We start from the raw sequence: 23,893 nt of genomic DNA, 5'->3' as shown, positions 1-23,893 counted from the left end.
GGATACTTCTTGATAACCTCATCCGTTGATGAAAATCTCGCTACCACACAGAAAATCTTACTCCAATCCAGCTTCAGTGAGCTCAACCAATTTCTTCCTAGTAAGGCAGACTTATCTCCTTTCACTACTATTAGAGGCAAGTTCTGAAATTGATCTTTATATTTCACCGGTACGGTGATACGACCTACCACAGGAATTTTCTCTCCCGAGTAGCCTCGCAGCTCTATCTTGGATTTCTCCTGTTGGAAATCACGCAATTTGTCGAGGTACAGTGACTCCGGTACTACACTCACGGATGCACCTGTGTCAATTTCCATTGGTATCTTGAATCCCGCAACATCTATGTGGATTTTGATGCTTTCCGAATTGCTGTCAGTTAACCTCGTGCTCCTGATGACGTGTAACTCTAACATCTCCTCATCCTGTTGTTGTTCTTCCATGCTATGTAGTCTCTTGGGATTTCTACTCATAGCTTTGAGCGCTGGATTCATAGCTTTAAAAGCTGGTTTACCCTTCAGTCGGCATGCCTTCGCAAGATGCCCAGTCTTTCTGCAGAAGAAACACTCTGCCTTCACGTATGGACAACTTTGAGCAATGTGTTGTCCCAGGCACCAATAGCATGACTTCGACACTCTATTAGAATTTCCAGTTTCTGAGACTTTGGGCCGCCACCGTCTTTTCCTTTGAACCTGCAGGTGATTTACCTCGGTTGACTGACGACCATAATTATTATTTAATTCTCAGGAATATTGTTTGGCCATGCCCATCGACCTCGCTGTCTGACAAGCAATCTCAAAAGTCATCCATCCGTCATCAATAACTTCCTTCTGATCGCATCATTTTTCACCCCACAAACAAAACAATCCCGTAATGCTCGGTTTTGAAAGTTTCCAAAATTACAGTGCATCGATAGCTTTTTTAATGCTATGATGTAATCACTGATACAGTCATCAGCCTTTTGATTCCGAATCCTGAAATGATAGCTTTCAGCAATTTCTAACGGTTTGGGATTATAATGCTGCTCCAGCTTCGTTAAAATCTCTTTAAGCGTTGTGTCCTTTGGCTCGTCAGGAACAAGCAGATTTACAAGAGTGTCATATAACGTCAGACCTGCCTCCAATAAGAAGATCGCTCTCTTACGTTCCAACACAGCCCGATTCTGGACTGCATTGTCTGGAACTTCAATTATGTTATTTGCAATGAAATACATTTCTAGCTGATCCATATACGCTTTAAAATGTTCCCGGTCGTGTCTATATTCACCCAAATATCCCAATACACCTGCCATTTTAATCTCTAGCTGTTCACACCGTGTGCTGTATTTTACCTCAGATTTTTGTAGCTTTTTCCAAAGACAGAAACTTCCAAAGTCTCTCTGTCGGCTGGCTGAATCCTTCACCAACAAAATTTAAGCTTTAAATCATCCGAAAAATCCCATCTCAGTCGCCAAATGTGATGTATTCACAAAGCACAGCACACATAGCTTCCTAACATGGCAGGCAGCTCTCTCGGAAGTCTCCGGAATTGCCTGGTTCTGTTTATTATTAACCCTGCACTTGCAGTACACAATACGTCCACATCCACAGTGTGGCGCTACAAACATTACAAGCTTACAGACATTACAGACACCTAAGTGCTTTCGCTCCTCCACAGCTCTGAGCAAAGCTCTTCTTGGAGTCCAGAGAGTGGAAGGTCCAATAGACATGCCAGGAATAAAACTTGATGGTGACCAAAATAGTAAAAGAATGAACAATGGAGGAAGGCTGTTTCTCAATGCATCGTACAGCAACCCCTATGTAACACACTGGTCCCCGTATACTGCAATGCTCGGTCCATATAGGTTCCCCTGTGTAATGCACTCCTCAGTCAATAAACAACCCCTTGTTCAGTCAATACAGCTCTGCTTGTGTAATGCACTGCTCAATGCCACTCGGTGCCTTTCTTAAGCTGATGATACTATCCGGCAACACCATGGCAGATGTCCAATGCATATGTCAACCCAAAGGACATAGTGATCAAATGGATATGATTTCAGGATATATGAACATGACCGTGTTTGTTCTAATGAGCTGAAGCATGAAAGGTTAACGTGCTCCTGAGTTCAATTATTTTGAAAGCGTTGAAGCTTAGCATAACACCCGATATTGAGGTTGTAACAAAAATGTTAAGAAACTTTTTCCATTAATATTATCTTGCCACTCCCCAATAAAAACTGTTTACAGGAGAACTTCAATGCTGCACTCTGAATAATGATGGTTGAACATTTCTGGTGCACAGTGTGTCCAGAGCGTAATGAAATCAAACAATTCACGTCAGCATGTACTGCTATATATTTTTACAGTGCAGATGATTTCTTATAGTGTCCAAGAAATGTTTTGCTTGAGTGATCAGTAAAATGTATTGTGCTTGTTGATCAGAAATTCAGCATGTGGGGAACTGCAGCCAGGAAAACCCATTTTTTTTAAACACCCCACATTGGAGCACTCATCGACTGAATCACTGGGCTTATAACAGTCTGCCTCACTGAAGCCTGGTAACAGATTCAATATATGTCAATGATGCGTTTTACAGTGTATTCATTTGTGTGATTAGATTTCCTGCTGAAAATTTAGATGTGGCTGCATGCCAGATTACCACAGCTGATTTTTAAACACTTTGTTTGTGATTTCTCGGTTAGAAGCCAATTGATCCTAAAACAAAATCAGACAGGCATCTGTGAGATACCTCAATTGATGGATTAATGAAATATCGTTGTAATCAAATCACAACATTCCATTTCTACCATCGAAATTGATTAGTGCTGGCCTGCCAGTGCAAACTGGGCACAAAGAATGATCCCTGTGCCGGAATGGGTAGGCCTAGGGCCCACCTGATATTGGGCCTTAAGCCTCATTTACGGGCAAGCTGCAGATGCCTGCTGGACATCCTTAGGCAGCTCGCTGGCAAAGAGAAACTCAATATCGGCCCGCTATGTCGCCACCACTGGTCCTCTGGTAGATCTTGGGAGAGGTGGGAAAGCAGGAGGGAGGGAGGCGATCGGAAGGGACAGGGGAAGGCAGCAATCAGGAAAGGGAGGGGGTGATCAGGAGAGTCAGGAGGTGAATGGGAGAGGGAGGGGACGAGTGGGTGGGGGTGATCAGGAGAGAGAGGGGATGATCAGGGGAGGTTGGGGATGATCAGGAGAGGGTGGTTGCAATGGGGAGGGAGTAGCAACTGTCTTCGGCACTGTAATGGACCCAGGACAAATGCTCCCGCACCTCTTGGCACCACATTCAGATAAGTATTTATCTTTTAGGTGGCAGCCTCCAGTGGTTCCTTTGAGGACTGCTGGTTAGGCCACATGTAGACCATATTTTCCTGCGTTCAGGGCAGCCCAATCTTATAAAGGAGGCCTCAAGCAGCTAGTAGGCCCTAAATTACATGCAAAAGGCCTAACACCTGTTTCAGGCATGGGCCCTGAATGCTTCTTTTTCTGCCTTTACCAATATGGCGAGCAGTGCACTTTCAGTGTGTAATGAGCCCATTTTTTGCCAGAACAACGGCTGCAGCCAATGTTCCCTTTGAGAAAGAAAAAAAGACTTGAATTTATATAGTGCCTTTCATGACCACCAGACATCCCAAAGTGCTTTTAAAACCAATTAGTATTTTTTGAAGTGTAGTCACTGTTGTAATGTGGGAAATGCCGCTGACGCTCCGGCATTTAAGTAGAAAGCATGTGGGGGAATTTTAATGGGCCGCTCAGCCCGTTAAAGGGGCCATGCACCCCCAAAAATATTAAAGGGAACATTGGCTGGGGCACCTTCGAATTTCGAGGCCAGTGGCTCAGGGAAAGGGATCCCGCTGGAGCTTAGAGTTTATCAGTGAATGCGAGGGAGCAGGAAGGGGATTATGCATGCAATTTATGCCACATTGCGATCTGTTTTCTGGGCTTGTTCAGCATTTCCTGCCAGTGACTTAGCTCTAAGTCGCTGGAATTCAGACCCAGACTACACTTGCCCAGTAGGTGGTTTTGCCCTGTACAGTCTTGGTTCAACATTTCCAGCTTGAGACTGGATTTGCACAGCAGCTCGTAGGGCACCTCAAACATTATCATCTCGTTCCAGACCGGGTTGATCTTGTGCTTTACATGTCTGGTATGTTTTTTCTTCAGCTTCAAGGACTGGTGCATTAGAGTGAGTTTGACTGATACATCTGCAAGAAGCAAATCACAAGTGATTAGAGCAGAGGCAGGGAAACGTAATCTCTAATTATACATTGCTACTTTTAAGCTAACACTGGGTGTAACTTAAAATGGGACGTTTTTCATGATACCCCTTTACAGTTGGAGTCTCAGCAATGGTACTTATTTTAATAATCAAACCGTCTTTTCCTCTGCCAGTTTATTTTCTGAATATTTTCAGCTAAAAAATGAATGCAAATGGCATAACTGGGATAACTCATTGGGTCCTCGCCAATATTTATTCCTCAACCAACACCACTAAAACAGATTATCTGGTCATGATTAAATTGCTGTTTGTAGAACCTTGCTGTGCACAAATTGGCGGATGAAACTTGGAAGTGCAGTAAACAGTGAGGAAGATAGTAAGAGACTTCAAGAAGACATAAACAGGCTAGTGGAATAGGCGGACACATGGCAGATGAAATTCAATGCAGTGTGAGGTGATACAGTTTAGTAGGAAGAATGAGGAGACCATACACACAAAATGGTACCATTTGAAAGGGGGTACAAGAATAGAAAGACCTAGGGTGCTTATGCACAAATCTTTCTCCTGGGTGTCCTGACTGCTACGGAGTTCCCTAAGCCCTCAACCTGTCTTTCCTGTTAAAATTCAGCCCGATAGAGTACAAAAGCCAGGAAGTTATGCTAACCTTATATAAAACATTATTTTGACCTCAGCTGGAGTATTGTGCCCAATTCTGGGCACCACACTTTAAGAAGGACGTGAAGGCTTTGGAGAGAGTACAGAAGAGATTCACCAGAATGGTTCCAGGAATGAGGGATTACAGTTACATGGATAGACTAAAGAATCTGGGGTTGTTCTCCTTGGTGCAGAGAAGGCTACGTGGAGATTTGATCGAGGTGTTTAAAATCATGAAGGATTTAGATAAGAGTAAATAAAAATAAACTGTTTCCAGTGGCTGAAGGGTCGATAATGAGAGGGCACAGATTTAAGGTGATTGGCAAAAGAACCAGAGGCGACATGAGGAAAAACTTTTTTATGTAATGAGTGGTTAGGATCTGGAATGCACTGCCCGATAAGGTGGTGGATACAAATCAGTAGTAGCCTTCAAAATGGAATTGGAGAAATAATTAAAGGAGAAAAAATTGCAGGTATATGGGGAATGAGTGGGGGCATAGGACTAATTGGGTTGCTCTTCGAAAGAGCCGGTGCAGACTCGATGGGCCAAATAACCTCCTTCTGTGATATACTATTCTATGATTCTATGCTTCCTACATTACAACAGTGACTGCATTTCAAAAATACTTCATTGGCTGTGAAGCACTTTGAGATATCCTGAAGTCACGAAAGATGCTATAGAAATGCAAGTCTTTCTTTAATGGGTTAAAAGTCACCTCCCTCTGATGGCTGTATGTATCCTAAGTGAAGTGAGTTTTGGGCAGTACCAACCCAATCCCTAGTGTGCAGTTTTAGTAATATAACATTCATTGAAAATGCAGTGTTAATTTCACTCAGAGAGGTCACAGTGACCAAAATGTCACAGAAGCAATTTTCTAAATTGGGCTAAGGTGTGTCAATGGAGAAAAGCTGATGTAATCTTACTCTGAATCTGGGTGCAATATATCTGACAATGAACCCAACACCAGAAACAGGAAACGGAAAAGATGTGCCAATTCCCAGAACTGTTTTCCCTTTCCTGGATGAGCACATACGTCAATCATAAGGTGGTTCAGGTGTAGAAGACCCTTTGGTCTATTTGATCTCATCCTTCAAATACCAACCCTATAACTTTTACCTACAATCCTACAACTCTTTTTTGATCAAGTATCTGCCAAGACTCGCTTTCACAGTAACTCTTTCCTCAGTAACTGTCTCCGTCTCCAACATAATCCATGTGGATTCCAACTGAAATTCCACCCTTCATGTTTTGGATCCACCCAGGATTACAGATATCTTAGATATTCAACATTCCTCAAACCACTGCTCTCACTGCATCCTAGGATTCACACTAAATGCTATGCGTCACCACAGGCACGCTCTCTCTGCAGCAGCACCAACTCACTATCTCAAAGCTGTCCTGGTTCGCAGTTCCATTTCATCCTTCGCCTCATCCGGTGCTTCAACCAATCAAGGATCGTAAGCTTCAACAACGCATGGACAGCACATCCCTTCGGAACCTTCTTCCCCTTCACTTTTCTCTGATCCTATCCCTTTTTCCAATCTCACCCCTGCCGTGTTTTTGTTATCCTCTCTGACTTTCCCCTCTCTGACCCCAAACGATCAGTCCTCAGCAAAGGCCTGAGCTTCATCCCCTTGCATCTCAATGAATTCTAAGCTCGGTCCGATGCTGAGCTCTTTTTCCGCTCCCTTCGCCTCCTTGCCCTCTTCTTCAGTTAGGAGTCCCCCCCCCCCCACCGCCCCCACCCCCCCGCACAGCTGACCCTTTCTCCCATTTTCAGAATTCTTGCTCTACCTGAACCCCTCCCTCTGGCCTCTTACCCTCTCGAGATCTCTTCATAGAAACATAGAAACATAGAAAATAGGTGCAGGAGTACGCCATTCGGCCCTTCGAGCCTGCACCGCCATTCGATAAGATCATGGCTGATCATTCCCTCAGTACCCCTTTCCTGCTTTTTCTCCATACCCCTTGATCCCCTTAGCCATAAGGGCCATATCTAACTCCCTCTTAAATATATCCAATGAACTGGCATCAACAACTCTCTGCGGCAGGGAATTTCACAGATTAACAACTCTCTGAGTGAAGAAGTTTCTCCTCATCTCAGTCCTAAATGGCTTACCCCTTATCCTAAGGCTATGCACCCTGGTTCTGGACTTCCCCAACATTGGGAACATTCTTCCCACATCTAACCTGTCCAGTCCCATCAGAATCTTATACGTTTCTATGAGATCCCCTCTCATCCTTCTAAACTCCAGTGAATAAAGGCCCAGTTTATCCAGCAAACTGCCAACGGGACATCGGCCGTCTCATTATCTCTGCTTCCCTCACTCACTCCAACCTACCTCCCTCTGAACTTGCAGCACTCCGCTCTCTCAGGTCCATCCCCAACTTCGTCATTAAAACTGCTGACAAGGGTGGCACTGTTGTTGTTTGGTGAACCGACCTCTATCTTGCAGAGGCTGATCGCTAACTCTCTGACATCTCCTCCTACCTCCCGCTGGACCATGACCCCGCTACCGAACATCAAGCCATCATTTCCCAGACCGTCACTGACCTCATCTCATCTGGAGATCTTCCCTCCACAGCCACCAACCTCATAGTTCCCCAATCCCGCACAGCCCGCTTCTCCCTCCTTCCCAAGATCCACAAACAGGAATGTTCTAGTAGCTCCATTATTTCAGCCTGTTCTTGCCCCTCAGAACTTATTTCTTCCTATCTCAACTCTATTTTTTTCTCCACTTGTCCAGTCTCTTCCCACCTACATCCGCGACTCCTCTGACGCCCTCCGTCATTTTAACAGTTTCCAGTTTCCCGGCCCCAACCGTCTCCTTTTCACCATGGACGTCCAATCTCTCTACACTTCCATCCCCCACCAGGATGGCCTGAGGGTGCTCCGCTTCTTCCACCAATCCCCATCCACCACCAGCCTCCTCCACCTGGCTGAACCTGTTCTCACATTGAACAACTTCTCCTTTGACTCCACTCACTTCCTCCAAATTAAAGGTGTTGCTATGGGAACCCATATGGGTCCTAGCTATGCCTGCCTTTTCATGGGATATGTGGAACATTCTTTGTTCCAATCATTCTTGGGTCCACTCCCTCACCTCCTTTTTCTGGTACATTGATGACTGTACCGGTGTTGTTTCCTGCTCTCGCCCTGAACTAGAAAATTTCATTCACTTTGCATCCAATTTCCACCCTTCCCTCACCTTCACATAGTCCATCTACGACTTTTCCCTTTCCTTCCTTGACTTCTCTGTCTCCATTTCTGGGGATAGGCTTTCAACCAATTTACACTATAAGCCCCCTGACTCCCATAGCTACCTGGACTACACTTCCTCCCACCCTGCATCCTGTAAGGACTCCATTCCATTCTCCCAGTTTCTCCATCTCTGTTGCATCTGCTCTGATGACACCACTTCCACACTAGTGCCTCTGACATGTCTTCCTTTTTCCTCAACCAAGGATTCCCCTCTGCCATGGTTAACATGGCCCTCGACCGTGTCCGTTCTATTTCCCGCACCTCTACTCTCACCCCTTCCCCTCCCTCTCAGAACCACGACAGAGTTCCCATTGTCCTCACCTTTCACCCCACCAGCCTCCACATTCAACGGATCATCCTCCACCATTTCTGTCATCTCTAGTGTGATCCCACCATCAATCACATCTTCCCCTGCCCACCTCTCTCAGCATTCTGAAGGGACCGCTCCCTCCATGACACCCTGGTCCATTCCGCAGTCACCCCCAGCACCCCCTCCCCTTCCCACGGGCACCTTTCCATACAAGCACAGGAGATGCAACACCTGCCCTTTTACCTCCTCCCTTCCCATTGTCCAGGGCCCCAAATACTCCTTCCAGGTGAAACAGCGATTTACTTGTACTTCTTTCAATTTAGTATATGGTATTCGCTGCTCACAATGTGGTCTCCTCTACATTGGGGAGACCAAATGCAAATTGGGTGACTGCTTTGAGGAGCACCTCCGTTCAGTCCGTAAGTTTGATCCTGAGCTTCCGGTTGCCTGTCACTTTAATTCCCCACTCCACTCCCACTCTGATCACTCCGTCCTTGGACTCCTGCATTGTTCCAATGAAGCTCAATGCAAGCTCGAAGAACAGCACCTCATCTTTCGTATAGGCACTTTACAGCCTTCTGGACTCAACATCAAGTTCAACAATTTCAGACCTTAACCTCTGCCCATATTTTGCTCTGATGTATTTTTTTCTCTCTGTGTTTCCCATGGCAGCTGGTAATTATCCTGCCATTCACACCCTATCTAAACTAATCTGTTTCTAACTTCTGCCATTACCATCAGCCCATCATCCCTTTTGTCACTCTAATCTCTCCTGCCTTCCACCCTATCATAGACCTTCCCTTTTGTTCTTTCCAACCTTCCCCCTTTCAGTGCTCCTTAAGAATCTGTTCTTTCGAACATTCGCCAGTTACCAAGCCGAAACGTTAACTCTGTTTCTCTCCACAGATGCTGCCTGACCTTTTGAGATTTCCAGCTTTTTCTGTTTTTACTACAACTTTTACCATGCACCTGAACTGGCATATAGGGTCTTATACAAAGGGCACCTCGTACGAAAGGTGAGACCTTTGCCAATGCAGGGCTGCTTCAGTACTGTCATGGAGTATTGCCCTAGATTGTGCACTCTAGACATGGGGCAGAGTTAAAACCCACCTGGGGCCAAGAATGCTGCCGACTGAGTCCAGCCGACATTACAACACTCACATTTAATTTTCCCAAATTACTGAGGAGATGAACTTTAATTCTTGTGCATTCTGCCCTAATTGAATTTCTGCAGGTACTGAAATTGATTTATGCAGTTGCTGAGTGGAAATGTTTGAGCTTCCCTGTACCAAATTATTTAATTTGTTGATAGAGAGTAAGAATTCTTTTCCAACAGGACCCTGTTGGCAAGTTAGAAACACATTATACACAAAATGAGGAATGGTCAAATGCACGGAGGATTAATAATGCAGTAGCAGCTGTCAGCCATTACCTTCGGCAAATGTGTCCAAATAGACTGGCCCCCAAGCTCAGCAACATTAGGATTAGACATATGGCTGGGTGCTTTCAGGTCTGATCCCTAGGGCTACCCGCCACTCTGATCTGCCAAAAGCAACCAGAGTATCTTCAGTCAGTTCTCAGATGTAGACATGGTGCACTCCAACTTGTGGAAGGCAAGATTCCACCTGCTCTCCCTCACCACAAGCTTGGCTCCCATAGGCCAAACTCACAGCAGTGCTGACGGCAGATGATGAGGCATCTGAGATCATGAAGCAGCGGCAGCTTTTATTGGAGAGATACGAAAAAGTTGAGTGGGGGAACAGGTGTATTCTGAAACTCTGGGCAGTGAGGCCAGTGAGATATCACGCGGTGTTATGACAATGTTATGACTTAGGTTGCATCTGAGCGGGAGCTATCTGAAGAGGCAGGAGGCAGAGGCCACATGTGAAGAGATGCTCATGAGGTCACCATGAGAGGAACCTCCAAGGTACCTGGCAGCAGACTGCTCATCATCACCTCAGTCAGAGAACATTACATGACACAGGGAGCTTTACACAAGAGACATATGGACAAATGCTCAAAAAACGCAGCAAAGAAAACATTTTTTTACACATGCATATCTATAATTTGACTGTTCTTTTACCTATCAGATCTTTTAGCTTGTTTGAGTTTAAGTGTTGTGCCTTCATAACAACAACAATCAAACGGTTAGCAGCCGGGAGGTAGTTGATGGAAAGCAAGATCTCACCAGGCGACATTACAGAATCCTGGAAAACAAGTCACTGGTGACAATCCTTGAAATTCTCCATCAACAGCACTTTCTGCTTCCCAGAGCAGTTTCTCCTCTTGTCAAACAATTTGCTCAGGTACATTAAGTCAAAAATCACATTATAATTCCAATGTAATGTGCTGAATATAGATTGGGCAGCTCAATAGAGCTACAGAGTCTTCTGTTGAATTTCCTGGCACTGAACTGCTCTATAATTTGAAAGCTGAGCAGACTTTTTCTGATAGCTTCTGGCTTTACCTCTGGGATCTAGAAACACTTGAGAACCACATGCAAGTGAACACAAGCTAATTGGATTCTCATCAGTCCTAGTTAAGAGAAAGAGAGAAAAACATGTTTACAGGTCCCATATGCCCAGGGCAAGATTTTTATTCTCCTTCCATTATTTTTAAGCATGCATTGAAAGGGTGATTTTATGCACTGAGCAAAAGCTAAAAAGTAGATTTATTGTCTCCAGCTGATTATTTAAAACCCATGTGATTCCTGCACTCTCTTCACCCGATCGTCCGAACAGTGAGTTCCCAATCCAAAGTCTTGCTGTTGCTTGGGCTGTGACAAGTGCAGGACAGACTGACAAAGTATCAGGGAGGGAGGAGGGAGGGGAGGCGGGGGGGGGGAGAATAATCCACCCCCTGGGTTGCACTCACTGCAAGTGTGTTTCAGAAAGGTAAAGGCCTCAGAACAGGTCGGCACTCAGCAGCCTGTCTTCTAGGCCGGGATTGGAGCAAGACATGGAGAGACCACTAAATAGGGTCAAGGGAAAAAGATCTTACACTGGAAAAAAAAATCAACGCTAGCGGTTCATGCGGTGAACGCTGATTCGCTGAATTGCTTTAAGCGAGAGCTGAATCTATTTTGGGCTGGAGCGGAGATCGTCTGGTACAAGAGGTGGGTACTATGTGACATTAATCAGGGCCAAGGTATATATTGTGATGCACAAGGCAGTTGCGTGGGACAGATTTCCTGTCCGCCATTTTCCATATAAAGTAAGACAACAAGAGGTGGCTAAGAGACCAAGTGTAAAAATATCTCCTTTTATAGTATCTAGGATTACTAGGCAATTCAATAGCATACATTTTCCCTTTAAAAAATTGTCCTCATAAAATGAAGATGTTTTCCCACAACCTACGAATGTTTTTTCTTTGCCATGAATGATTCAGAGGTCGAGCTGCCTTGCAGCAGCTGCTTACGTACAGGTTTGTGATCCCGGAGGTCTCACAATGACGCACATTGCAATCTCAGCGAACAAGCTGAACTGGGGAGAAGAAAAGAAATTACCTTTTCAGGGGCCTTCAAATTGATCCAGGAATCCGATATTGCAGTCACAGCCACATCTGACAGGTGGAGCTGAGCTTTGCCCACACAGTTGTGCCTGGAATATTTATCACAGCTGTAGACAGCCAGTGTTAAAGTCCCGTCCAGCACATGTTCCTCTGAGACTGGGAATATCAGAGTCTCCTGCCAAACTGGGTGCAAGGTTTTGGTTTGGATAGAGGTCTCAGCCTCGGCCTTCCCAAGTTTTGTGACCAAGGCGCCTACCACATAGCTGTCGCAGTAGTTCATATTTTCCACCGTGTTTACATTCTGGGCTGGAGAGCAATGAGAAAGTTAAGAGAAAAGAGAGACAGTTTGAATGTGGGCTGACAGCAGTAACATTGCTCAGTATCTAATACATAAGAAGATAACATAAGAACATAAAAAATAGGAACAGGAGTAGGCCATATTGCCCCTTGAGCCTGCTCCGCCATTCAATAAGATCTGATCATGGACTCAGCTCCACTTCCCCGCCCGCTCTCCATAACTCCTTATCGCTCAAGAAACTGTCTATTTCTGTCGTAAATTTATTCAATGTCCCAGCTTCCACAGATCTCCGAGGCAGCAAATTCCACAGATTTACAACCCTCAGAGAAGAAATTCCTCCTCATCTTTGTTTTAAATGGGCGGCCCCTTATTCTAAAATCATGCCTTCTAGTTCTAGTCTCCCCCATCAGTGGAAACATCCTCTCTGCATCCACCTTGTCAAGCCCCCTCATTATCTTATACGTTTCGATAAGATAATTCTTCTGAACTCCAATGAGTAGAGGCCCAACCTACTCAACCTTTCCTCATAAGTCAACCCCCTCATCCCCGGAAGCAACCTAGTGAACCTTCTCTGAACAGCCTCCAAAGCAAGTATATCCTTTTGTTAATATGGAAACCAAAACTGCACACAGTATTCCAGGTGTGGCCTCACCAATACCTTGTATAGCTGTAGCAAGAATTTCCTGCTTTTATACTCCATCCCCTTTGCAATAAAGGCCAAGATTCCATTGGCCTTCCTGATCACTTGCTGTACCTGCATACTATCCTTTTGTGTTTCATGCACAAGTACCCCTAGGTCCCGCTGTACTGCAGAACTTTGTAATCTTTCTCCATTTAAATAATAACTTGCTCCTTTATTTTTTCTGCCAAAGTGCATGACCTCACACTTTCCAACATTGACTTAATAAATGAGGACATATAGCAGGGTGTTATCACGCTTTGTATGACGTGAAGCCAGGTGCTAAAATAGTCACCAGCACAGTAGAAGATTTTGGGCTCTCAGATTCTTCAAAGTTCTCAATTTCACCAGTATTTTAAATACACTAAATAAATAAACCAGATTTAAAGCTACAAATGACCGTTGGTGGCAGGAACAAGAGGCGCGACAAGGACGTGTTGGACCGGAGGGTGTTGGAGTGCCGGCATGCAACCTTCGTGAGATCCTGGGCCACCAATTTATGACCTTAATACCCTTTGCCAAAGTGGACTCAATTGCAACAGCATCTCTGTGGTGGAGAATTAAACAGTCTCAGGAGGTTGGTGCTGTGATGATTGAGGCTGATGTGATAGTGGCCTTCCAGATTACGAAGGATTATTAAAGGATAAATGATAATAGACTGTTTCCACTGGTTTGGTGGCACAGTACTGTGAAGGCTCAAATTTAACATAATCACAAAAATAATTTAACTAGGTGGTAGAACAAATTTCTTTACACAGAGGATGGTTAGAAAGTGGAATTCTCTGCCACAAACTTGTTGAAACAGAGTTCATAAACACTTTAAAAAGGGATTGCTTGACAAAGAGGAATGCATGAGGAGTGAGTCAGGGCATGGCATTAGATTAGATGGCTCATGTGCAGAAAAACACCAGCACAATCTTGACAGGCCAAATAGTCTGTTTCTGTTTTTGTGATTGTATCTTGCTGCACACAAATTGACAATCACGCTTGACAACAGTGGTTATACTTCAAAAGTAATTTATTGGCTGCCAAGCACTTTGGGACATCCCAAGGATGAGAAAGGTGCTATATAAATTGCAAGTCCGCCTGTCCTAATTTCCTTCCTTCCTTCCTTTCCCCAGGAAATCAAAAGTGAGACACAGCTCTGGGCCACCCTTATGCATTTCTTATGCCTGATTCAGAGCAGCATTGGTGGAGGTGTCGGGTCAGTACACTTACTTTCCTCTCTCAAATGGCTGACATGCTGCACAAAGACACCAGGGATTGGAAGGAAATGGAAGCAGGGAAGTAATTGCAATGAACATTCTGTGTACCGCAGGGGTGGGGGAACAGGAAGTTACAGTGCTGAAGTAGCCAATCATAGCATTGCTATTCCCAAATGGGAAACCACAAACACCTAAAGGAGACATTAGCCTAAAAATGTTCTTGATATGGGTGTGCCTCAGAGATGTTTATTGCTGTTAGATACTGTAACGTATGCACCTGTGAGCATGCTCACAGGTTTGTAGAGCTGTTGCACGTGGTGTCCACCGGTACGCTCACGGCCTTCTGCGAGAGGTGGGCGCCGAAGGGACTGGAGTGCATCATCACCCCCGGCAACCAAATATTAATTTGATTTTATATGTTTTAAAGTTTAATTTGTTTTATTGCCGATTTTCATGTCCCTCTCCCCTTTTATAGGGGGCACTTGTAAAATTTATGATTTTAGAGCCCAAAAAAACCCCACAAAAAAACAAACCAAAAAAAAAATCCAAAAAAAGGACAGTTGAAAAGTGTTTGGAGTGTCCCCCAGATCAGGGAGCACTTGATTTAACTGTTATTTTTGTTTCCAACCAAAAAGAGTTGTAGAGCTGTTGCACGTGGTGTCCACCGGTACGCTCGCGGCCTTCCGCGAGAGGTGGGCGCCGGAGTGACTGGAGTGCATCATCACCCCCGGCGACCAAATTTTAATTTGAACCATGTCCAAAGTTTAATTTGTTTAAGTTTGTCGGTTTTAATGCCCCCCCCCCTTTTAGCGAGGGGGCACTTGTATATTGTGTGTTTTTAGTGCCCCCCTAAAAAAAAACAACCCTCCCCCCCAAAAAAACAAGGGGGCACTTGAAAAGTTTTTGGAGTGTGCCCCTCCCCCCCTTTAATCAGGGGGCACTTGATTAATGGAAACAACTAAAATAGTTGTAGAGTTGTTGCACTGTGAGTCATGTGATGTTCACAAGACACAATAAAACTCCAGTCAGTTGAGTCTAGGTCATCCTCAATGAGGTATGCAGTTGTGAGCCTAGTGGATGAACTGGTAATGTGTATCGTGATTGTTAAATCTTTGTTAATAAACCAACTAGTTCTTAATAACAATGTGTTGCTATGAATTCTTAAGCAAATAATCCATGGAGCAAATACATTACAGATACTGTTTGGAAGCAATGGTTGAAATGAAAGATGGTTTTAAGAGTGACCAATCCACACAACAGTACAGCTCATTAGTGCTTCTGCGAATTTCTGGATGGCAAATTCCCCCATCTCAGCCATGGCGGAAGGAGGGAGATAAGATGAGCAGAGACCTGACAGAGAATGCTGGATTGTGCACTGTTGATCCTAAAGAAGGGGAAAGAAAATTAAACTTTAAAAAGAAAATTCTTTATCCCAACTACTGATTATATATGTTTGAGTGTGGGGGACTAATTGGGATCCACCATGCTGAAAGGTCATTACCTTGTGTAAAGTTGTGTTTTGAGTTTATTAACAGGCAATATACTGATGTAATCCACAGCATAACAATGCCATCCAAGTTCTGTAAACACCGGTCACATTACCAAACATTATTGGTTCATTTGTGTGAGGCCTCAGCATGGTGGGTAACAGCAATTCAACACTCAGCTCCTCCAGAACCAAGTGTCTATTACTTTTTTCCTCAAGTTAACCACCTCCTTTACACTGTGCTCTTAATAGTACTGAACCAATGCTGCACCTTCAATAATGGTGAGATGCAGTTCTGATTTGTGGTGGTTATGTTTCATTCCATAATGCAGTTTCACAGCCTCCATCCAATCTTCAGATATTTCACTCTCTAAGTCGTCTGATAGAGAAACGGTGTCAATGGCAGCTGACATTTAAACAGAAAGAAGGAAAGGTAGTGAGCTATGGTTTGTGTAAAGCATAAACAGAAGTTTTTAACACAACCTTATCACAGGTCTTCCCACAACCAACTACCTAACCAGTCACAGTTACTTCGAAACACAGTACTTTATGTGAATTCCTATATCACGAACTGTAATGTCAAGAATTGACCAATAGGGGGCGAAACTGCCTTTTTTTAAAGTCCCATTAGTGCCTCCGGGGGGCTCTAATGGGTCACAGCGAGGTTATCGGCCGGGGGAAGGGGTCGATATTGCCTCTGGGGAAATTGCCCCAAAGGTATGGAGTCGTTGTGTCGATATCGCCCCGCCCCGCGATTTGCACCCCGAGCTGGTGCGCACGCCATTGACATCATTGCCATGTGCGCCGACCCCTTTGCGCCACGCAGGAGAAATTGTCCCACGTGCCGCGAGTATGGCGCTGCGTCCCTTAAAGGGGAGGCCGTTTGCACCGTAGCCTGCCATATTTTTGCGTCGGCCGATTCTTCTGCTGCCTCAACCGGGCCACCATCCTGCCTGGTGGCCAAGTGGCAGCTGCCGAAGGGACTGCAGAGCGTGCAGCGGCCCTCCCCTTTAATTAGAGGGGAGGGCATTCTGCCACGCTGGACTCCGCGCGGCGCTCCTGCCCCACGAGCGCCCCTTCAATAGAACTCCGCCTCTGTTGAGGGGCGGAAGGGTCAAATTCCGGGCCAGGGTTGGAACTTCCGGACCGGGCGATAAATGTCCCCGGCTGGAAGGTTACCACCTCCAAACGGGGCGCAGGGCAATTTTGCCCCCTAAACGTCCCTAGATCATGGCCTAATATCATGTGAAGTTATACATGATGGACTGATTATCTCTAAGATCCTGCAAGAGAGGCCAATATCCTATAAAGTCCTAGACCATGCTAACCAGTAACATCACAATATATTCTATATGTATCTGTATGTAAAGGGCTTTCATTTGGCACGCACCCATCATACTTCCAATGCCAAACATCATGCTTCAGACATCAGGAGTCACATTTTAAAGCATCACAATTATATATAAAAATTTAAAAAGGCAGTGACATTGCTTGCCCCTTCTGACCTGACCTTTAATTAACCTAAAGTTTTACAATTAGGCTTGAGGGACCTTAAAGAATCAGACAGTTGCATTTTAGGTGCAGAACAATGTCATATTGCATAAAGCACCCATCATTGTAAAACTGTGTTATCCAAAATACCATGAGCATGGGAGATCCACTCGTAGGCAGAAAAATATCCCCTAAAAGTTTATCCAAACTCATTGTTTGCATCACTCCCCTGTTATAATCTACTTTCAACCATTTAATTTTCTGCATATAATTGGTGGGGGGGGGGGGGGGGGCGGGGGTTGCTGAGGTTACAGAAAACTTTTCTGAAGTTGGAGGTATGGTTGTTATCATGTGTTATCTTCTGTCATAAGTCACTAAAGGGTTGACTCCTTAAAGTTTAATTTTAATTCTTTCTCCTCCATCCTCTTCTTTCCTTTCCTCTTTTCCATGCCCGTTATAGTTTTAACAGAGAGACTCTTAATGTTTCCACACTGCTTCATGTCATGGCATCATCATCATCATAGGCAGTCCCTCGGAATCGAGGAAGACTTGCTTCCACTCTTAGCATGAGTTCTTAGGTGGTTGTACAGTCCAATATGAGAATCACAGTCTCTTTCACAGGTGGGACAGATAGGCGTTTAGGGAAAGGGTTGGCAGGAAGCCTGGTTTGCCACACGCTTCTTCCACTGCCCGCGCTTGATTTCTGCACGCTCTCGGCGACGATACTCGAGGAGCTAAGCGCCCTCCCGAATGCACTTCCTCCACTTAGGGCGGTCTATGGCCAAGGACTCCCAGGTGTCAGTGGGGATGTCGCACTTTATCAGAGAGGCTTTGAGGGTGTCTTTGTAATGTTTCCTCTGCCCGTCTTTGGCTCGCTTGCTGTGGACGAGTTCCGAATAGAGCGCTTGCTTTGGGAGTCTCATGACTGGCATGCGGATATGTTGCCTGTCCAGCGGAGATGATCAAGTGTGGTCAGTACTTCAATGCTGGGGATGTTGGCCTGGACGAGAACGCTAATGTTTATGCGTCTGTCCTCCCAGGGGATTTGCAGGATCTTGCGGAGACATCGCTGGTGGTATTTCTCCAGCGACTTGAGGTGTCTACTGTACATGGTCTACGTCTCTGAGCCATACAGGAGGGCGGGTATTACTACGGCCTTGTAGACCATGAGCTTGGTGATAGTTTTGAGGGACTGATCTTCAAACAAACACTTTTCCTCAGGCGGCCGAAGGCTGCACTGGCGCACATGCCAACTTGGTAATGTATAGGACCTCAAGATTTCCCTCCCTGGATCTTGCTCACATTCCCTCAGCCATTTTCCCTTGCGGTATGACACAAGCAGTACAAAGTGTGTTCAGGAGATGGTAAAGTGCCATTTGCTGCCCAACTTTCACTGGCAGCAAAGCGGGGACATTACATTGGAACCAAGGTGATCCAATCAGCGGCTGGTTTGATTCCTCCACCAATAAAAGGGGGTTAATGGTTCCTCCTGGTCTCTCCTTGTTTGTACTAACTCTTTTAAAAAAAATTGATTTGTTGTCACATCTACCAGGGAAGGTTTGCAAGAGGTCAATATAGGCACCACCTACAGCTGCCAGTGATTTGAAGATATGAATTTCAATTAAAGATGCGGAGCTACAAATTACAACCCAATCCACAGTTATTAAAACAGTGGCTTGTGACAGGCTGCCATGTCCTGTTCAAGAGCGGATATAGACATTTTTGGGTCATGTTTGAATGGATGGTCTGAAAGAGCACAAGATGTGTGGGAGAGTGTTTAGAAAACATTTTTTTCTGTTTTTCAAGGACACCAAAACACCAAGAGTAACTTTCCAGCTGCTTCCTTTCTGAGGAATAAAGGCAGTGCCTATGAAAAGCATTCCAGCACAAAGCTGATCCATGAATAACTACCCGAATATAGTAACTAGTGAATGTCACAAAGGGCAGCCAATTACATTTAGACTCATCTTAGTGCATCCAGCACACAGCAATCTTAAGGATGGATAGTGACGAGAAAATGTGAACACTTTGCAAATTGGCCTAGAAATCCCAACATGAGCATTTTTGGTGTTGGAACTCGAGTGTTGTATCTTCTCACTGAGTGATAGTGCTGTGCTGTGTCTAGCGAGAAGGAGGAGCTGAAGAAAAAAGGTAACTTCGATGGTGTGAGGCGTGAATTGGCTAGGATAGACTGGCGAATGATACTTAAAGGGTTGACGGTGGATAGCAATGGCAGGCATTTAAAGATCACATGGATGAACTTCAACAATTGTACATCCCTGTCTGGCGTAAAAATAAAACGGGGAAAGTAGCTCAACTGTGGCTAACAAGGGAAATTAGGGATAGTGTTAAATCCAAGGAAGAGGCATATAAATTGGCCAGAAAAAGCAGCAAACATGAGGACTGGGAGAAATTTAGAATTCAGCAGAGGAAGACAAAGGGTTTATTAGGAGGGGGAAAATAGAGTATGAGAGTAAGCTTGTAGAGAACATAAAAACTGACTGCAAAAGCTTCTATAGATATGGGAAGAGAAAAAGATTAGTGAAGACAAATGTAGGTCCCTTGCAGTCAGAATCAGGTGAGTTTATAATGGGGAACAAAGAAATGGCAGACCAATTGAAAACTTCGGTTCACTAAGGAAGACACAAATAACCTTCCGGAAATGCAAGGGGACTGAGGGTCTAGCAAGAAGGAGGAACTGAAGGAAATCCTTATTAGTCAGGAAATTGTGTTAGGGAAATTGATGGGATTGAAGGCCGATAAATCCCCAGGGCCTGATAATCTGCATCCCAGAGTACTTAAGGAAGTGGCCCTAGAAATAGTGGATGCATTGGTGATCATTTTCCAACATCCTATAGATTCTGGATCAGTTCCTATGGATTGGAGGATAGCTAATGTAACCCCACTTTTTAAAAAAGGTGGGAGGGAGAAAACGGGGAATTATAGAACGGTTAGCCTGACATCGGTAGTGGGGAAAATGTTGGAATCACTTATTAAAGATGTAATAGCAGTGCATTTCGAAAGCTGTGACATGATCGGTCCAAGTCAGCATGGATTTATGAAAGGGAAATCATGCTTGACCAATCTTCTAGCATTTTTTGAGGATGTAACTAGTAGAGTGGATAAGGGAGAACCAGTGGTTCTGGTGTATTGGGACTTTCAAAATGCTTTTGACAAGGTCCCACACAAGAGATTAGTGTGCAAAATTAAAGCACATGGTATTGGGGGTAATGTACTGATGTGGATTGAGAACTGGTTGGCAGACAGGATGCAAAGAGTAGGAATAAACGGGTTGATTTCAGAATGGCAGGCAATGACTAGCGCAAGGTTCAGTGCTAGGACCTCAACTATTTACAATATACATTAATGATTTAGACAAAGGAATTAAATGTAATATCTCCAAGTTTACAGATGACACTAAGTTGGGTGGCAATGTGAGCTGTGAGGAGGATGCTAAGAGGCTGCAGGGTGACTTGGACAGGTTAGTGAGTGGGCAAATGCATGGCAGATGCAGTATAATGTAGATAAATGTGAGGTTATCCACTTTTGGTATCAAAAACAGGAAGGCAGAAGATTATCTGAATGGTGACAGATAAGGAAAAGGGGAGGTGCAACGAGACCTGGGTGTCATGGTACATCAGTCATTGAAAGTTGGCATGCAGGTACAGCAGGCGGTGAAGGCAGCAAATGGCATGTTGGCCTTCATAGCAAGAGGATTTGAGTATAGGAGCAGGAAGATCTTACTGCAGTTGTACAGGGCCTTGGTGAGGCCACACCTTGAATACTGTGCAATTTTGGTCTCCTAATCTGAGGAAGGACATTCTTGCTATTGAGGGAGTGCAGCGAAGGTTCACCAGACTGATTCCCAGGATGGCAGGACTGACATATGAAGAAAGATTGGATCGACTCGGCTTATATTCACTGGAATTTAGAAGAATGAGAGGGGATCTCATAGAAACATGTAAATTTCTGACGGGATTGGACAGGTTAGATGCAGAAAGAATGTTCCCGAGGTTGGTGAGGTTCAGAACCAGGGGTCACAGTCTAAGGATAAGGTGTAAGCCATTTAGGACCGAGATGAGGAGAAACTTCTTCACTCAGAGAATTGTGAAGCTGTGGAATTCTCGACCACAGAAAGTTGTTGAGGCCAGTTCATTAGATATATTCAAAAGGGAGTTAGATGTGGCCCTTACGGCTAAGGGGTATGGAGAGAAAGCAGGAATGGGATACTGAAGTTGCATGATCAGCCATGATCATATTGAATGGTGGTGCAGGCTCGAAGGGCCGAATGGCCTCCTCCTGCACCTATTTTCTATGTATCACGCTGTACTTTTTCACTACTCTAATGTGTGAGTGCTGTGCATTGTCTGAGCTCGAGTGTTAGCACTGTGTGCTCTATTCGGAACTCCTACACGGCAAGCGAGCCCCAGATTGGCAGAGGATTGTTTCATGGACAGCCTCAAAGCCTCCTTGATAAAGAGCAACATCCCCATTTGCACCTGGGAATCCCTGGCCCAAGTCCACCCTAAGTGGAGGAAGAGCATCCAGGAGGGCGCCGAGCACCTCGAGTCTTGTCGCCGAAAGCATGCAGAAACCAAGCGCAGATAGCGGAAGGAGCGTGCGGCAAACCAGATTCCCGACCCACCCTTTCCTTCAACGACACCCTGTCCCACCTGTGACAGAAACTGTAATTCCTGTATTGGACTGTACAGTCACCCGAGAACTCACTTTTAGATGGGAAGCAAGTCTTCCTCGATTTCGAGGGACTGCCTATGATAATTATTGTGTTCCTAACACAGATGAGGCTGCACACAGGGAGATTAAAGTAACAATGACATCAGTCTTTAATAAGACACTCCAGAGTGAGGAACAGGCCTCAGGGGCTGGCTTATATACAGTGCTCCCAAGGGATGCTGGGATCCCTTAGGACTTCAGGGGATTCACTCCCTGGTGGCGAAACATGGGAGTGCATGCTTTACAGATACACAACATCACTCCCCCACAAAGTCAAAGTGAAAACTATTTACAAGGTGAGGCGGTCGGGAGCCTTTCTTTCCCTGGTGGACTGCCTCGGTACAAATGTCTGTTCTGGTGTGTTGGCTGTGCCCTCGCTGGGCTGGCGTGTTGTTGGCCCTGCAGGGCTGCTAGGTGAGCCTGGCTTTGCTGGGCTGTTGGGCGTGATGGGTTTGATTTCCTGGTCCGGCGTGGTGTCGTTGATCCTTTGGGTGTGTGTTGTGGGCTCGAAAAAGGTGGTATCTGCTGTGGGTTGTTCAGGGCAGTCTGTGAACCGCAGCCTCGTTTGGTCCAGGTGCTTTCTGCAAATCTGTCCATTGTCTAGTTTGACTACAAACACCCTACTCCCTTCTTTAGCTATCACCGTGCCCGTGATCCACTTGGGACCATGTCCATAGTGTAGCACACACACAGGGTCATTCAGATCAATTTCCAGTGACACAGTGGCGCGACCATCTTTTACATTTTGTTGCTGCCGCCTGCTCTCTACCTGATCATGCAGGTTGGGGTGAACCAGCGAGAGTCTGGTTTTAAGTGTCCTTTTCATGAGTAGCTCAGCCGGGGGCACCCCTGTGAGCGAGTGGGGTCTCGTGCAGTAGCTGAGCAGTACTCGGGACAGGCGGGTTTGAAGTGAGCCTTCTGTGACTCGTTTAAGGCTGTGTTTGATGGTTTGTACTGCCCGCTCTGCCTGCCCATTGGAGGCTGGTTTAAATGGGGCCGAGGTGACATGTTTGATCCCATTGCGGGTCATGAATTCTTTAAATTCGGCACTGGTGAAACATGGCGCGTTGTCACTGACCAGTATGTCAGGCAGGCCGTGGATGGCAAACATGGCCCTCAGGCTTTCAATGGTGGCGGTGGCGGTGCTTCCCGACATTATTTCACATTCAATCCATTTTGAAAAAGCATCCACCACCATCAGGAACATTTTACTGAGAAACGGGCCCGCATAGTCGACATGGATCCTCGACCATGGTCTGGAGGGCCAGGACCACAAACTTAGTGGTGCCTCTCTGGGCGCGTTGTTCAACTGAGCACATACGCTGCATTGCCGTACACAGGACTCTAAGTCAGAGTCGATACCGGGCCACCACACGTGGGATTTGGCCATCGCTTTCGTCATTACTATACCCGGGCGTGTGCTGTGGAGATCCGAGATGAACGTTTCCCTGCCCTTTTTTGGTAGCACTACGCGGTTACCCCACAACAGGCAATCTGCCTGAATGGACAGCTTGTCCTTTCGCCGCTGGAACGGCTTGATTGGCTCTTGCATTTCAACGGGGATGCTGGTCCAACTCCCATGCAGTACACAGTTTTTTTACTTGGGACTGCAGAGGATCTTGGCTGGTCCAAGTCCTAATCTGGCGGGCTGTGACAGGTGATTTATCATTTTCAAACACTTCCATGCCCATCAACAGGTCTGCAGGCTGTGCCATTTCCACCCCCGTGGTGGGCAATGGTAGCCGACTGAGAACATCAGCACAGTTCTCGGTGCCTGGCCTGTGGCGGATGGTATAGTTATACGCTGATAGCGTGAGTGCCCACCTTTGTATGCAAGCTGAGGCATTAGTATTTATCCCCTTGTTTTCAGCGAACAGGGATGTGAGGGGCTTGTGATCGGTTTCCAGCTCAAATTTGAGGCCAAACAGATACTGATGCATTTTCTTTACCCCGAACACACACGCTAATGCCACTTTCTCAATCATGCGGTCGGTCTCTTGGCCTTAGACAAGCTCCTGGAAGCATAGGTGACAGGTTGCAGCTTCCCCGCAACGTTAG

The 23,893-nt window shown here is 45.5% G+C and overlaps 1 protein-coding gene across 1 annotated transcript in view; it reads right to left on the bottom strand.

The window, feature by feature from the left end:
- Positions 1-1,531: 1,531 nt before the first annotated feature.
- syt13 (synaptotagmin XIII) overlaps positions 1,532-23,893 on the bottom strand; it is a 43,904-nt gene continuing 21,542 nt past the window's right edge. The window contains exons 3-6 of the mRNA XM_070898552.1: positions 15,882-16,016; positions 11,938-12,248; positions 10,516-10,639; positions 1,532-4,191 (exon numbers count right to left, since the gene is read on the bottom strand). Of these exons, the coding sequence (XP_070754653.1) occupies positions 3,887-4,191; positions 10,516-10,639; positions 11,938-12,248; positions 15,882-16,016 (875 nt within the window). The 3' untranslated portion in view covers positions 1,532-3,886. The remainder of the gene's footprint in view (positions 4,192-10,515; positions 10,640-11,937; positions 12,249-15,881; positions 16,017-23,893) is intronic.

This window comes from Pristiophorus japonicus, chromosome 14 (assembly GCF_044704955.1).
Source record: "Pristiophorus japonicus isolate sPriJap1 chromosome 14, sPriJap1.hap1, whole genome shotgun sequence".
NCBI classification, from domain to species: Eukaryota; Metazoa; Chordata; class Chondrichthyes; family Pristiophoridae; genus Pristiophorus; species Pristiophorus japonicus.
The sequence above is the reverse complement of the archived record's forward strand: the minus strand, read 5'-3'. Positions and strand labels throughout refer to the sequence as shown.